Below are 16,586 nucleotides of genomic sequence, written 5' to 3'. Positions count from 1 at the left end.
TCAGTTGTAAATAGGAGACTCTACTGCGATAAACCCTAGGTCTGGCGATTTGCCCCCATTGTCTGGGTCTCTCCTGACCCTCCTGTTCATGCTGTGACTCTACTTGACCATGTCCCTCCTGCTGGAGCGTATCCCTCCCTCCTTCACCTCCTCCATTGCATTAGGACCCTGACAAAGGCAGCATTGAGCCCTGGATCCATATCTGCTTTTGCCTTCTCTCTAAAAGGAAACATTGAAGACATTAATGATTCGAGGGATAAGAAACTGAAGCTCAGAAGATGAAACTATAGGGGTCCACAGTTTTTCCTGCTCTACTTGCATGGTGACTGATGTCTCCTTGTCCCTGAGACACTAGCACACACATTAAGGTGACCAAGATGGCATCTCAGATGTGTAACACCTTGAGCTCTGTGTGGGATGTTAAAGTTTCAGTGAGTTGAGTGACCCAACCTAGTTCTGTGCTCCAATCAGTTGCTCATGGTCAATGAGTGGATGCCCTTTGACCCATTAGGACTGTCACATCTGGTGAACACACGACAGGCCTTCACTCATGGAATGCCATATATGATACAACTGTGCCTCCTCCACTATTGCCTGCATTCCCAAATTCTACATTCCTGTGTCTTACTCTTGAGATGCAGTGATTGTGATGTGAAGCCACTGAGTTCTGAGTAACCCTTGAACAGTGCTAATGAAGCCATTGGCTTTCAGTGGCTTTCATCGCAAGGAGATCTTCCTCTCATGTCCCCTCATGTTCGCCCTCCCCCCTCACTGCCATTCCACAGCCCTCCTTCCCCATTACCCAACTTGGCCAGAAATTTTCACTCATTGGGCGGGCATGCGCCCAACCTGAATGAGCATAAAATGATGCGCGATGACATCGGGGAGCGTCCCATGTCATCACGCATTTGCGTGATATTTTGGTCGGCGGGCACGTGTGGGATCTGGCAGTGTGCCCGCCAACAATTAACAGGCCTATTAAGGCCATTAAAGTACCAATTAAATGTAAATTTTCATTGTCCGTCCAACTATACAGTTGACGGGCAGGCGAAAAGGCTTTTTTAGGAACTGCGTTCAAGGGTGGTATAAGGTTTCCAACAGCAATTAAAAATAAAATAAAAATTTTAACTTTTCATTAATGACATGTCCTTGCTCATGTGACAGAGTCACATGAAGCATGTTTTTTTAACATTTTAAAATTCTTTATTTTTTATTTTTATAAATCTTCATATCCCTGAGGCAGCTGTGTGCCTCAGGAAACTTTTCCTGTGCATTCCTGCGAGCATGAGCGAAGTTCCCCGCTCGCCCTCCTCCCTCCCTCAGACAGGCAGCACTGAGCACTGAAGCACGCGTTTCACACTGGGCGGGCCTTAATTAGCCCACCAGCGCGAAACCGCGGTCGCAGCCCGATCGCGGGCGGAGGTTGGCTTCCCGACCGCTCCTGCCCACCTCTGCCAAGCCCACCTGATGAGGGCAAATTCCTGGCCCTTGCGTCCATCAACCCACCCTCACCTTGCAGCCCACCCCCCGGTTCAAGTGCTAGCTTCTGAAAGTGGAGCCCTGCATGAGTGCCACAGCACAGAGGTGTTCCGAAGGACAATGTAGGTAAAGAGCAGGAGTAGACCAACCCTACAGCCCCAGCAGTGTGGCATGAGGAACGAGACCGATGCAGTGCCAAAGCAGTTAAGCTCTGTATTTTGCACTCACCTCGAAGTTACCAGTGAACTGAGGCCCGACTTGTTCATGCCATCCATTTTCAAACAGGTTTGAGGCCGACTTGATTTCCTGCCAGATTGGAAGGCATGACAAGATGAAACTGTTTTAATGAGCATTCATGAGATGTTAATGAATGCAAATTGTGTTCACGCCACGAGTCGGCGGGATAACTGATACACCATAAAGCCACTGTTGGGAGAATTGCAAGCACTTTTTACATCACCAGATTTCTGTCTTTTTGCCTGCCGCTGGATTCTCCACTCCCGCCCGCCGCAAAACCAGCAACTGGTCGGATGGGAAATTTCTGCCATAAGAGAGTCAGGGAATAAATATGGGGATCAGTCAGGAAAGTGAAGTTATGGTTGAGGATCAGGGATGATCATTTTAAATGGCAGAGCAGGCTCAAGGGGCCCTATGACCCACTGGTGCTGCTGTTTCTTATGTTCTTATCTTCTTTAGAGGATTACTGGGGAAGTCCCATTAGGCAAATGAATGGGGATAAACCCAAGGAGATTATACTCAATACGCTCATTCTAAATGTATACACAGTGCTATAGAAAGGTTAATGCTGATTTGGAAGCTCCTTTGCTGTTTGTGATTTTGCAGGCAGTTAAGAGACCATTGTGCCAGCCTGCCTTGTAAAGCTCATGTGACAAAGTCATGACTCCTCTCGTGTAACCAGGTGTAGGTCCCAGTTTTTTTACAGATGTGGCTAAAATTACTGTCTTTGGGCTGGATGTTAAGGCCCTTGACCAAGCATGTTTTTGGCATACAAGGAATGGTAGGCCCACTGTGTTCATACCCATCCCCAACATGGTCCCCATGAGACGCTGAAATTGGCCGCCCACCCACTATTTTAAAGAATTAATTAACAAGAAATTGAACTTGTTAACAAGCCAATTAATCCATATTTCACACTGTCCATGCCTTAAAATGGGCCAGTAGGCAAAAGTGGGGAGCCTGCTTTTGAAATAAAATTTGAGAAAGGCGGGAAGGAAGTGGGGCACAGCTTTCGGTGAGTGGGGGGCGGGGGGGTGGGGGGGGGTGGTTGGTGTGTTGTGCATCCCTCCAAGATGTTACACCCCTTTTGTTCCTCCCCACCTGGTCTCCAAAATCCGCCATCCCCCACTTGCTACCCCCCCGCCTACTAGGCTGCCAAATCCCTCCCCACCCAAAAAGGCCCTACTTACGTCTCTCCAGTGTCCATGACACTTCTTTGTGGGTCTGCTTGCAGTCCCAGCAGTGCCCACTACTCACTTGTTGCACTACTGGGGCAGCTAGAGCTGCCGGCCAATTCGATTGGCCCATTCTCAGCCTGTTTCACCCTCCAGCAATACGCTGTCACTGTGGGGGCGGGCTTTTTTTAGGACCCTCGACTGCAGTCCGACTCTTGCATCGTGGGAGGGTGAGCAACATGCGGCCCACCCCTCTGAAATACAGTCCATTATATTTGTTGCCTCCCCTTCCTCCTCCACTGCCACAAATAACACTTCCTGTTCTCAGTTACCAAGCACATTTGAAATCCAGAAAAATAATACCAGCCTTTAGCCCTTTAGGTTGTCACCTCAAAGCCAACATCAACCAGAAACAATGGGCTGGATCTTGCAGTCAGTGGCGAAGCAACAGTGCTCACCACTAACCTTGAAGAAAACTCCCCATAGAGATATAGCAAACTCTGTGTGCAGCTTTCCCCTTGCCAACATCAGTTTGAATCTGGTGCTCAGTCAAGGGGATCTCTATGCAGCTAACAACAGTGATGTCATCAAGCAGGATAAGCAGCCAATCGCATTGAAATATTCTCACAGGCAGAAAAGCAGGAAATTCAAAGCACTAAATTATTTCACTGATAATTTTTAAATTTTACAGTTAAGAAAATAAATGATTGGAACATGCAGTGGGATTAGGAAAGAAGCTTAAATATCAAAAACCTTTACAAAATCAAAAATGAAAAAGAAATCAAAAATTAAAAAATTAAAATGGTGAAATGTGATATTCAAGACATATGAAAATTACTCTTTCAGGATCAGTGAGGCTGTTTAACAGTGGTAATGAATTTAGTAAGCCTTTAAAAATCAAGCTACACTTCATTCAACAAGGTATAATTATCTGAGAATGTCTACTACAGTGAGACTAAGACTGGATGTTCTTATTAGTTTAATGATTTCCAATTGATTGCAGACTTGGGCTACAATAATAACTCACCCTACGGGGAAGCATAGAACCACTGAGAGGAACTTCTCGGTTTCTGCATTTAACTGCTCAAGTGCAGACTCCAGGACCTGCTGTCAGTTTCAGAGGAGTAGTCTCTGTAAATGCTTCCAGTACCCCTATCATTACTGCCACAAAATCTGAACCAAGGAAGAAAAGTTTTGGTGAGGCAAAAAATAAATGCAACTAAAGTAATGAGCAAAATGCAGCAAAAGATTAAGACGAATACAAAAAAGCCAAAACGAATTCTAAACTTATTTCCTGCCTTTTAGAATCCTGCTGCAGACAAGTTTCTAAAATATCCAATTTTTGCATGTGAAACTGATACACTGGATGATCCTCACCAAAGGCTTGGCGGCCAAAACTTTAAAAAGAGGATTTTATTTCTTAAATTAGGCCATGTACGCAAGTAGTGCAACATCACTCTTTACCTCCAAGGTACCAGATGGAAAATTAGTCAATTCATGAGGCACTCACATATGATCAGGCACCGGATTTGCTCACCCGTGACATTGTCCACAAGGCTAAGCCACTATTGTAAAATTTACTGTCATCTTGAGAAGTCCAGAGAGTAAAAATGTTTTATTGTCTCTTACTAGCAGCTCTTGAATCTAATGGTAACAAAATTGACAAAAGTAAATTCAGCACAAATAATTAAATAATTACATTACAAAAAAAATTGCCATCAGAGCTCCTTGTTGTTTTAGTCACAGGAATAAACGGGCACGTATAGAAAAGTAGGTAGGGATAATTCAGACTCATGTTGCTGAAATCTGTTGTCAAATATATACTTTTTATCATTTTAATTTCAAGGATGTACCGAAGAACATCAAACATGATTGGACTGACTTACCCATCAGCAGTGATATCTGCTTTAAAGGTGTGTAATACAACAACTTTAACAACATTGACAATGTGAAAATTAGTTGAACACAATATGGGGGGAGGGTGATTTTATGGAGCCCACAAGAGCGGGAAATTTGGTGTAATTAGGCAGGATGCAAAATCTTGAATCTCCAATGGGTTGAGATGCAGAAATAAAATCAGCGGCATGTCAAGTATTACACCAGACTGTGTCAGGTTCGTACTTGTATTTGCATTCCGTGAATACACATTAGCGTGAAACAGTTTTTTAAATAAATTCCAACCCTCAGGAAAAAGTCAGAATCTCGTCGCACCCGATTCATGATCTTTTAAAGGTAGCTTACTCCAGTTCGCTTTGTGCAGTTGGGACTAAAGCCAGTAGCTTCCCTTGTTTAGCTCTGTGGCCTAAAGGAAGGAAGCAGGAGAATGGCAGCTTGCTGCATGGCAGAGTTGAAGAGGAAAGAAAGTAGGTTCCGGGGCATGGAGGAGTGAAGTGGGAAGGGCCTGGCATCCTAGGTGTGGTAGGGGGACAGTTAGTCAAAGTAAGAAAGTGATGGGCCTAAAGGGCAGTGTCAGTACTGTCCACATGTGTGTGAAACACAGGGTGCTGTCTGGTAGAGTCCTTACAGGGCATTGAGTTCACCTACATTTCAATTATCCCCACTGAGAGTGATCTCAGACAATGTCCTTTACAATGCATAGAAGGGAGGGCCAGCTGTCCCTTCAAATTCAGCCATGTCCCACAGAGTGGCGAGAACACCACTGGACACTAACATGAACATTCAATAAAGAGTGAATGAAAAAACACAAGGTTATTTCTTCCACAATGAGAAAATGTTCCTAACTCTCTTGTGACCATTAATGCATGCCAACCATGAGGCATGCCAGAACATTTAGCTCTATGACTAAGCTAGTTTCAACAAATCATGATGATGCACACATGAATGAAGCAAAACCAATGTAATGTGAAATCGTTGCAAGTGAAATTTAATTTTGAAAAACACTCATGCCACCTTTGTGCTCTCAAGTCTTATGTTAATACAAATGTAGTTGGGCAGGAAAACTTTGGCTGTGATGCTGAGCCTCTCTGTTTGTCCAAGAGGCACTTTTATAGCCCACCTATACCTGCTATGTTGTCAGTTGATGGTGAGTTTCACCAATGAAAAGCTTCATTCGCTGCTGAATCCCATGTGTTTCCCAAGCACACTGACGGACTTTAGAATTTTAATTATAATCATGTGGGAAACGGGAAAAAGACACAGCGTAAGAGGTGCACAGTCTGGGTTACAAGGTCGGGAATGGCACGCAGTTGACAAAGTCTCAGCCTGTGTCTAAATTTAATATCTCTTTTCTCTCTGCAGGATGTTGATAAATGGTCATTTAATGTATTCGCCCTTAATGATGTCAGTGGGGAACATGCTCTGAAGTTCATGGTGCATGAGCTATTCACTCGATATGACCTTATCAATCGCTTCAGGGTCAGGAAACTTTAAGGTTTACTATATACTTAAAAAAAAACAAATGGTTTTCTGAGTTGCTGCCAAAAAATATGTTAATTAAAATCTAGTAGATCTTAATGCATATGTATGTGACTGGCTATCAAATAAAGAATTTGTATAATGTATGCAATTAGAGTCTCTGGTGAATAATAATATCTAATTAAAATAATTTATTATTTCTGCCATCCATTACATAGTGGTGTGCGTGATGGTGCAAAATTCTCTGGAATCTACATGTAGAACCCTTTTGCTGAAAGATTAGAAGCCTCTTACTAAAAGATTATATAGTTACAATCATCACACAAATAGTAGGCTATAATGTAGAATCAGCTAATAGTTTTCCATGCATTCCTCCTCGCCAAGTTGTGCAGTTGATCCATATTTGCCACATAGACAGAAATAAATCAAATGACATGTGAATACGAATAAATCAGTACTGGCAGTCATTGTAATCCATACCTTTTAGTGAGTGGAACTGCAGACTGAGGAAGGCGCAAGGAATATGAAGACAACAAATACAAAACCTTTAGCCAACACACCTTCTAAAAGGAAATTAACTCAGCTGCTCTGTTTCTATTTTATGTACAGAATAGATAACGGTAGTGGATTATCTATTTTATGCTTACTTTAGGTACAGACTCACAGTTCTCTCATAATTTTGTTGTTCAGAAATGATCTGGTCTTAAACTGAGCGCTTTGCTCTGTACCATTGTGCATTGTCTATATATTTGGTTACCAATTATTTGTAAGTCTTCTTTAATTATGTTTCCTGCTGGCACTTAACTCTTTTACCTCAGAGCATGTATAGATACTAAAATTTGCCAAAAGAATTATTATTGTAAAATCTAAAACACTGAACTGAAGAGAGAACATTTGGGTGACCTCAAAGGTTGTAATCTCTGGATTACTCCTGGTGCCACGTGCTAGTGAGTATAGGAGTAGGCGGATAGAGCAGATGAATGCGTGGCTGAAGAGTTGTTGCAGGAGGGAGGGCTTTAGATTCCTGGATCACTGGGTCTATTTCTGGGGAAGATTGGGCCTGTACAAGTCTGACAGATTGCACCTGAACCAGAATGGGGGAAACATCCTTGCAGGGGGGCTTGCTTGTGCTGTTGGTGAGGGTTTAAACTAATTTGGCAGAGGGATAGGATACAGAGTGGAGGCATAATAGGGGATGATGTACAGACAAGTATAGAAGAAAAACCAAGTCAGACTGGAGGGCAGAGCGTATATAGCCAAGTTAAAGCACCAGGGAGCATGGCAAGGCTGGATGGCATTTATTTTAATGTCAGGAGTCTTGTGAGTAAGGCAGATGAGTTGAGGGTGTTGACTAACACATGGGGGTATGATATCATTGCTATCACAGAAACATGGTTGAGGGAGGGGCAGGACTGATAGCTCAATATTCTGGACTGTAGAATCTTCAGGTGAGACGGGGGTGGAGACGACGTGTAAAAGAGGAGGTGGTATTGCAATATTGATCAAGGAGTCAATTAATGCAATAAGGGGGGATGATATCTTAGAAGGGAGCTCAAATAAGGCTATATGGGTAGAACTTAAAAACATAAAGGGGGCAATCACATTGCTGGGAGTGTACTATAGACCCCCAAACAGCCAGGGAGAGATAGAAGGGCAGATATGTAGGCAAATCTCAGAGAAGTGTAAAAATAATAGGGTAATAATAGTAGGGGATTTCAACTTCCCCAATATTAACTGGGATGGACAAAGTGTGAAAGGCTTAGAGGGAGCAGAATTCTTAAAATGTATCCAGGAGAGCTTTTTAAGCCAGCACGTAGAAAGCCCTGCAAGAGACGGGGCGGTGCTGGACCCAATTTTAGGGAATAAGTGGGTAGAAGTACCGGGCAAGTGGTAGAACTATCAGTGGGGAAGTATTTCAGTGATAGTGACCATAACTCAGTAAGATTTAAGGTAGTAATGGAAGAGGGCAACGATGGATCAGAAATAATGGTTCTGAATTGGGGGAAGGCCGATTTTAATATGATAAGATAGGATATGGCCAAAGTATACTGGGAGCAGCTACTTGTAGGAAAATCTACATCAGAGCAGTGGGAGTCATTCAAGAAGGAAATAGTGAGAGTGCAGGGCCAACATGTTCTTGTAAAGGTGAGGGATGGGACCAACAGGTCCAGAGAGTCCTGTATGTCGACGAATTGGATAAGGAAATAAAGGGAAGCTTATGGTAGATACCAAGGGTACAAAACAATGGAAACCCTAGAGGAATATAGAAAGTGCAGGGGGTTACTTAAAAAAGAAATTAGGAGAGCAAAGGGAGTGCATAAAAAAACACTGGCAGGTAAATTAAAGGAAAATCCAAAGACATTTTATAAATATATTAGAGGCAAGACGATAACCAGGAAAGAGTAGAGCCCAATAGGAACCAAAGAGGCAATCTGTGTGAGAAGCCGGAAGATGTAGATGAGGTTTTAAATGAGTACTTTGCATCTGTATTCACTATAGAGAAGGACAAGGTAGGTATAGAAATCAGGAACAGGGACTGTGGTATACTTGGACAAATTAGCATTAAGATGGAGGAAGTATTAGTGGTTTTAGTGGTCTTAAAAGTGGATAAAACGCCAAGCCCAGATGAGTTGTTTCCCTGGCTGCTGTGGGAGGCAAGGGAGGAGATAGCAGGGGCCCTGACATTAATTTTCAAATCCTCTCTGGCCACAGGAGAGGTGCCAGATGACTGGAGGACAGCAAATGTGGGACCATTATTCAAGAAGGGTGGTAGCGATAAACCAGGGAATCAGAGGCCAGTGAGTCTAACATCAGTGGTAGGGAAACTTTTGGAAAAAATTCTGAGGGACAGAATTAATCTCCACTTGAAGAGTCAAGGATTAATCAAGGCTAGTTATCATGGCTTTGTCAGGGGGAGATCATGTCTAATAAATTTGATTGAATTTTTCGAGGAGGTGAATAGGTGTATAGATGAGAGTGCAGTTGATGTCTACACAGAGTTCAGTAAGGCAACGTCTTGCATGGGAAACTGGTCAAGAAGGTAAGAGCCCATGGGATCCAGGGCAATTTGGAAAATTGGATCCAAAATTGGCTTAGTAGCAGGAGGCAGGGGGTGATGGTCAAAAGTTGATTTTGTGACTGGAAGCCTGTGTCCAGTGACGTATCGCAGGGTGCTGGGTCCCTTGCTGTTTGTAGTGTACATTAGTGATCTAGACATGAATGTAGGAGGTATGATCTGTAAGTTTGCATGAAAATTGGTGGTGTGGTAAATAGTGAAGAGGAAAGCCTTGGTCTACAGGACGATGTAGATGGGTTGGTCAGATGGGCAGAGCAGTGGCAAATGGAATTTAATCATGAAAAGTGTGAGGTGATGCATTTTGGAAGGACTAACAAGGCAAGGGAATACATGATGAATGGTAGGATCTTAGGAAGTACAGAGGATCAGAGGGACCTTGCTGTGCATGTCCATAGATCCCTGAAGACAGCAAGATAGGTAGATAATGTGGTTAAGAAGACACATGGGATACTTGTCTTTAATAGTCGAGACATTGAATACTCTTAAAGAGCAGGGAGGCTATGATGGAGCTGTATAAAGTGTTAGTTAGGCCACATCTGGAGCACTGTGTGCAGCTCTGGTCACCACACTATAGGAAGGGTGTGATTGCACTGGAGAGGGTGCAGAGGAGATCACCAGGATGTTGCCTGGGCCGGAGCGTTTCAGCTATGAAGAGAGACGAGATAGTCTGGGGTTGTTTTCCTTAGAGCAGAGAAGGCTGAGGGGGGACCTGATAGAGGTATACAAAATTATGAGGGGCATAGAAAGGAAGAAACTTTTCCTCTTAGTGGAGGGGTCAATAACCAGGGGGAATAGATTTAAGGTAAGGGGAGGAGGTTTAGAGGGAATTTGAGGAAACATCTTTTCACCCAGAAGGTGGGAGGGTATCTGGAACTCACTGCCTGAAAGGGCGGTAGAGGCAGGAATTCTCACACCATTTAGGAAGTATTTAGATGAACACTTGAAATGCCATAGCATTCAGGGCTACGGACCAAGTGCTGGAGAAATGGGATTAGAGTAGATAGAGGCTTGGACACCATGGGCCAAAGGGCCTCTTTATGTTCTGTAAAACTCTATGAGTCTATAGCTGTATATCCCGACAGGGCCAATGCAGGGTTAATAGAAGTTGTTAACGACTTAGAATAACTCATGTACTAATATGTGGCACAAAATTAATTTTTTTTATAGTCTATGACACCTGCCTGAAGCTGCGTAATACACTCATGCAAAATTGCTCATGCAAAATCATCAAATACTAATCAGTTATTAATTATTTACAACTGGACTACTAATTGAGCCAAATATTATAGGCTTTTGCCCAATAGCAATGTACAATAGGCTACAAAATGTCAGATGTTTTGTAATGTTAATCTCTTTGAGAAAAAAAATTGTCAATTGGCCAATGTTAGTTCACTGAAAATTCATATTAAAATGCTAATTATACGCTATTTTAATTAAATGCTATTGAGTTTAAAGAACATTGATTAAATATATGTGCATTGAATATGAAGTTTTATGAATGTTAACATTTCCATACTAACTTACAGTAGACCTTTCAATGTAAAAGAGAATAAGTTCTTTAATGGACATGCTTGATTGATCAACTCTATATTTGAATGACTCAGACAATGGGTTTTAAAAGCTTTTGATCAATTACACTTTATTTTATGAGTCTAATATTTTTTGATGATATATGTGGTATGTAAATTCTTGTGTTATCTTACCTCTTGATCTCGTTTAAAATGGTTTCTCTCCTTTAGATCCCTGTATCTTCTCTAATGTCTTTTGTCGAAGCCCTAGAGGTGGGTTACAGCAAGTACAAGAATCCTTACCATAATTTAATCCACGCAGCAGATGTGGCCCAGACTGTGCATTACCTAATGCTCCACACTGGCATTATGGTAAGAGTATGTTAGCACAGACTTATTCTATTTTAACAGTAATGTGTGCTTGATATTCAAGGCTTTCAGGAACAGTTTTGACCAATATGTTCTTGGAAGATTGCCAAAGACTTCAATAGAAAAGCTTTCACATTGCAACCTATTTTTGGTATGGCATTGAAACATAACTATCCTGAAAGTGTGGCATCAGAAGCAAATTGTCAAATAGACCTTTTCATTAATCATCCATGACTAGCAGTCTCACCAAAGTAACATCCATGGCTTCTAGGTTTTAACCAGAAAATATTTCCAAATGGTTCTTTTGCTCCTGACCAATAGAAAGCAATCTTCATATGTGTAGGAAACAGAATATTTCGTAGCTAACTATGAGATGCCGTTTTATCCCAGAAAGGCAGATATTTAGCAATGAATGATTTATTAAGATAAACAAACTTTATAGGATTAACCTTTTACCCATGGTTAACTGAATAGTTTTGGGTTTTAAAAATGTTAAACCCTATGGATACCTAGGTAGGTAATGGAATTGTGAAGCCTTAGGGCGGAATTGTCCGGTCCCGTTGGTGGTAGGTATGTTCGGTGGCGTAAGCGGATGATATGGCAAGAAGGCCAAAAATTGGTTTCACGCCGTTGTGAAACAGGTTGTGATTGTCCGCTCCACCCATCAATGGCTTTCCGGCTGCCGCATGATGGGAACCTAATTTCAACACTTCAGCATCTCATTATAAGCCCTGCTCACCGGAACAATCCCCCCACATCAAATTTGCTGCCCACCTCAGTATGACTTCAGAACAGCGTACTTCACAACTGCACCTGGCAAGCTGAACTTCGAGAGGAACTCCGATGTGAGCAACCACAACCTTGCGCAGCATTTGCGAGCATCGCCTGTAGGACATCAAAGAAATGGGGTGGGGGGGGTGTGGGTCACAGGAAAGTCACTTTTTCCCAGCTGGCTTTCAGTGTGATGCTGGGGCAAGGGCTCCAGTGCCAGTGAGGCTGGGCGGGGGGACCAGTGGTGGCAGGGGTGGGGGTGGGGGTGGGGGGGGCAAGGCAGCACAGACTGAAGAAAAAGCACATGCCAGGGGTTGGGGGAGGGGGAGTGAGGGAAGCAGCCATGCATTTGGAAAAGCTTGTCAAAAGTGAGCGTTCTTCCACAGCTGAGACCATTCAGCAGCAGCTCCATTGACATGCTTGGAGTTGGGTCTCTGAAGCTGTTCTGCCGACCCAAGCAATGCAAAAGCATGAAAGCGCCATCAAATGCTGCAGAGCTTTTCAACCCTCAGGCACAGACTGAAAATTAATGTGAGTTTTAGAGGGCAGCAGAACAATTTGCTGACTGGGCAAGTTGTAGAATCGCCTTGCGAAGGGTGGCCATGGTACAGTCACTGATTCAGGCAGTCATAGCTCCTTGCAATGTGTTTATTGAGGTTTGGACCAGTATCCCTGATGGCTCAAGCTAACAACACAGCCTTGCAGTGTGGGTTAGGGGAATGCCTGCACCTGAGCTGAGTCCAGTGGCCAAAACTGCTGCCAATCAGTCAAGTGGAGTGGAGTGGAGGTCGGTGGGGTTTTGGACAGCCAATGAGCACACTACATACTGACCATCCAAGTGGTGGTCAGCACTCTTCTGCATGAGTGAAGGAGCCTTCAGACTTAACCAAGAAAGGTTCTTAGGACACATATGCTAACCTATCTCTGTCTTTGACCCTGCAGGAGGAGAACATCAGGATCATGGAGCCTGGTGATTTAGCGGTATGCCTCATGGCTTATGGGGAGCAGAGAAGCAGAAGAGTTCAGCGGTGGCGACTGGGTCAGCAAAGGGAGGAGCACCTCCCTCAAGATGTTGCGGCTGCAGGGCCTGCTGTGCACGCAGCTGAAGATCCACAGAGAGCCATCGCTCATAGGAGCTTCACTAAATCCAGGGTCTATAGACAGGGCTTATCATTCCTGCAGATGACTGAGAACGAGTGTCGCCGAAGACTGCGCATGTCTAGAGAACCGGTCGGTCACATATGTCACCTGCTGCAGGATTTGGCACCACAGGGACATAGAGGGCATCCACTGCCAGTGGCCATGAAAGTGACCACAGCGTTCAACTTTTAGGCCAGTGGCTCCTTCCAGAACTCTGCAGCTGACTTGTGTGGGGCTTCACAGGCCTCCATGCACAGTGTATCCAGGAGGTCACGGATGCCATTTTTGCAAAGGCACAGAACTTTGTGCATTTCGACCGGAATTAGGAAAGCCAGGAAGCAAGTGCGCTGGGATTTGCACAAATCTCTGATTTTTCACAGATGCAGGGTGCCATAGACTGCACTCACGTGGCGCTTAGATCTCCATGGCAACAAGCACTCAACTACGTCAACTGCAAAGGCTTCCACTCACTGAATGTTCAGCTGGGCCAGAATTTTATGTTTGGCGTGCAGGCACGTGCCAGACGTGCACGAGTGTAATATGACATGGGTGACATTGGGCATGCATCCTGATGTCATCTCGCCCTCGTGCAATATTTCATTCGGCAGGCGCATGCCGGAGTCAGCTGCTTGCCCGCTGACAATTGAAAGGCCTATTAAGGCCATTAATGAGCTGACTAACTTGAAATTTATGCTGCCCATCCAGCCTAACGGTTAGTGGGCAGGCGAAAAGGCCAAGCGGCCTTTACATTTTTTAGGAAAACTCATTCACAAGCGGGATGAGGTTTCCTAAAGCTAATACAAATTAAATAAAACCTTTGTTTTGAAATTAAAAATATGTCCCATCTCATGTGACAGTCATTTATTAATTTTTTAAAAAGCGCTTCAATCTCTCTGAAGCAGCTCCGTGCCTCAGGGAGATTGAAGCGCTCTTTCGTGCGCATGCGCAAACTGCGCATGAGGCCCGGCTCTCCCTCCCCCCCCCGCCCGCACAGGTAGCGCTCAGCGCCCCTGCTCGCGATCCACGCAGGGCGGCCTTAATTGGCCTGCCCACATAAAATCGCAGTGCGGAGCCGATCGCGGGCAGCGATCAGCTCCCTGACCGCCCCCGCCTGCTCCCGCCAAGACCACTTGACAAGGGAAAAATTCTGGCCTTGGTGTGCAACACCACAAACACATCCTTAAGGTCTGTACGTGATTCTCAGGGAGCATCCACAAATCCTACATCCTTAACAGGTCTGAAATCCCTGACATCTTCCAGGCTGCAGGTATGGGTCCTCAGGGACAAGGGCTGCCCATAGAGGGTATGGCTGATGACACTCTTGTGATGGCCTCAGATTGTTGCAGAGCAACGGTAAAATGAGGCTCATGCCATGCCCCAGATGGAGCAAACATTAGGCATCTTCAAAACGAGGTTCCGGTGCCTCCGACAGGTCCGGTGGAGCACAACAGTACAGTCCACCAAAGGTGTCACACATCATCGTCGCTTGCTGTGTGCTACACAACCTGGCGCTGCAACAGGGGAGGACCTGGCTGAGGAGGAGATGGAAGAGCTGTGCGTCTCCTCCGATGTGGAGGATGTCGAAGGGGATGACAGTGATGAGGCGAGGTTGCTGGCAATGAGGCCATCGCACTGGTCAGATGAGGCAGGCACACTCGGGAGGCCCTAATAGCTGCAAGATTCATGGAGGATGATGACGAGATGCAGTGAGGACAGTCCTGACATCCTCACCTTGCATCTGTGAGTGTTTGACTCCTGTGTGGCTGATGGCAGCGCACATACCCTCAGTGCTCAGGCTGATGTCGTGGAAAGGGAGTGGAGGCCCCAATAGTCACTAGATTCCAGAAGGATGATGACGAGATGCAGTGAGGACACTCCATAGATCTTCACACAGCCTCTGTGAATGCCTGACTCCTGTCTGACTGAGGGCAGCTAGCTTACGCTCTATGGTCAGGATCATATCATGGAGACGCAGCCTTGAATCTTTAAATGCATCTGATCCTTAGTCAGCCTTCAGCACCCCTTCAGGAGCACAGAATCACTGGTCACAGACGCTGAAGGGATGGGGAGGGGCCAGCCCCGCCTTAAAGGTGCTGGGAGCACAAAGCGAGAATGAGGGAACTCTGTGACACTTGCCCATGACATTCTGGCAGCAATGACAAGCACCATCGAGGTGCAGGCATCAGTAATGTGTCCAGTAAGTGTAAAGCCGGATCATTACTTTGCTCTGAAGATTACACACTGCACAGGGAAGAGGCCCTGGACTGAGACACCTGCCTTTATTTTGTGCAGGAAGCAAGGTTTCACTTCTGAGTCGCACGAACACTGCTCATCATAACAAGAAGAGCTGGAGGGCCCCGGCCTGCTTTGGGTATCTTGCTGTGGGCCGGCTGCACCCTCTTTGGCCTGTGGAGCTGGAGTTGCTGAGATCACAGGAAAAGGGGATTTGCATCGGCTGGACTTTCCTGGCGTCACCTGGGTAGATGGCCCCAGGGTGTTGAGCCGCTGTCCTCCTCCCAATGGGTGCCTGACAGCCCCTAACTGACTCGTTGAGAAGAAGTGGAAGCTGGAGTGAGATCAAGCTGCTTCACCCCTCTCGTGTTGACACTGTTGGAGGCCAACTTTGGAATCTTTGATGGAGTTCAGGCCGCACAGCAGTGTAGTACTGATATCCTGGACCAAGGTCTTCATGGCAGCTGCCATCCTGCTTGTGTTGACCTCAATGCATCAGCATGCTGGCGCTATCACCTCGGGCTGAAGCTGGACAAACTCCTCCATTGTACCTTGCAATCTGAGGAGCGCACCAGACATCCCTTCCTGATGTTCCCATGATTGTCTTTGCAGTTCCACCATCTGATTGAGGACCGAGTCCAGAGGCTCTGGAGTCACCTGACTCAGACTCAGCTGATTCTTTGCCTCCAGCAGTCCTCTGAGTACCAGTGACCAAGCGTGTCCCCGCCTCGGTCTACTGTGGAACAGATTGTGTGCTGTGCTTACCAGATTGTGGTCGCGAGGCTTCTTTATCTCTAGGTCCCATTGAGGTGTGTGTCGCTGCACTGGTGGAGGGTGTGGGTGAGTGTCATGATGGGTCTTCAATAGTGCTGCCCTCAGGGTCCTCATCTGAGCTGCTCTAGGCACCGAAGTCAGGCTCAAGGTTGCCTGGGAACGACTTGTCAGATATGTCTAGAACAGAAAGTGGAGATTATTAGTGCTTGGCAGCTGCTTGGACCACTGAACAGTGGACTCAGAGTAGTGTTGAGAGAGGGATGATGTGGTGCAGGATCCTCATGTGGGTATTCGCCACTGACCTCACCGTTGCAGCTGGAACAGTCAATCCTTTTTGACCAGCTCCATGCATGACTCTCAAACAGAGTGATGTCCTTGAGTTCCGGTGCTCCAACCCCAGTCTGGGACCTTTCTCAGTGATTGTGTGTGATCTTGTCCTGCAAAAAAACA

The 16,586-nt window shown here is 45.3% G+C and overlaps 1 protein-coding gene across 3 annotated transcripts in view; it reads left to right on the top strand.

The window, feature by feature from the left end:
* Nucleotides 1–16,586, top strand: part of pde1a (phosphodiesterase 1A, calmodulin-dependent) — a 522,967-nt gene that overhangs the window by 415,853 nt on the left and 90,528 nt on the right. For all 3 annotated transcript variants that reach the window (XM_041200982.1, XM_041200980.1, XM_041200981.1), the window contains 3 exons: nucleotides 4,738–4,804; nucleotides 6,150–6,266; nucleotides 11,082–11,222. In XM_041200982.1, coding sequence (XP_041056916.1) covers nucleotides 4,738–4,804; nucleotides 6,150–6,266; nucleotides 11,082–11,222 — 325 coding nt within the window. The remainder of the gene's footprint in view (nucleotides 1–4,737; nucleotides 4,805–6,149; nucleotides 6,267–11,081; nucleotides 11,223–16,586) is intronic.

The sequence above is a fragment of the Carcharodon carcharias genome, chromosome 12, assembly GCF_017639515.1.
Source record: "Carcharodon carcharias isolate sCarCar2 chromosome 12, sCarCar2.pri, whole genome shotgun sequence".
NCBI lineage: Eukaryota > Metazoa > Chordata > Chondrichthyes > Lamniformes > Lamnidae > Carcharodon > Carcharodon carcharias.
Note: the sequence above shows the minus strand (reverse complement) of the source record. Positions and strands in the feature narration are given on the sequence as shown.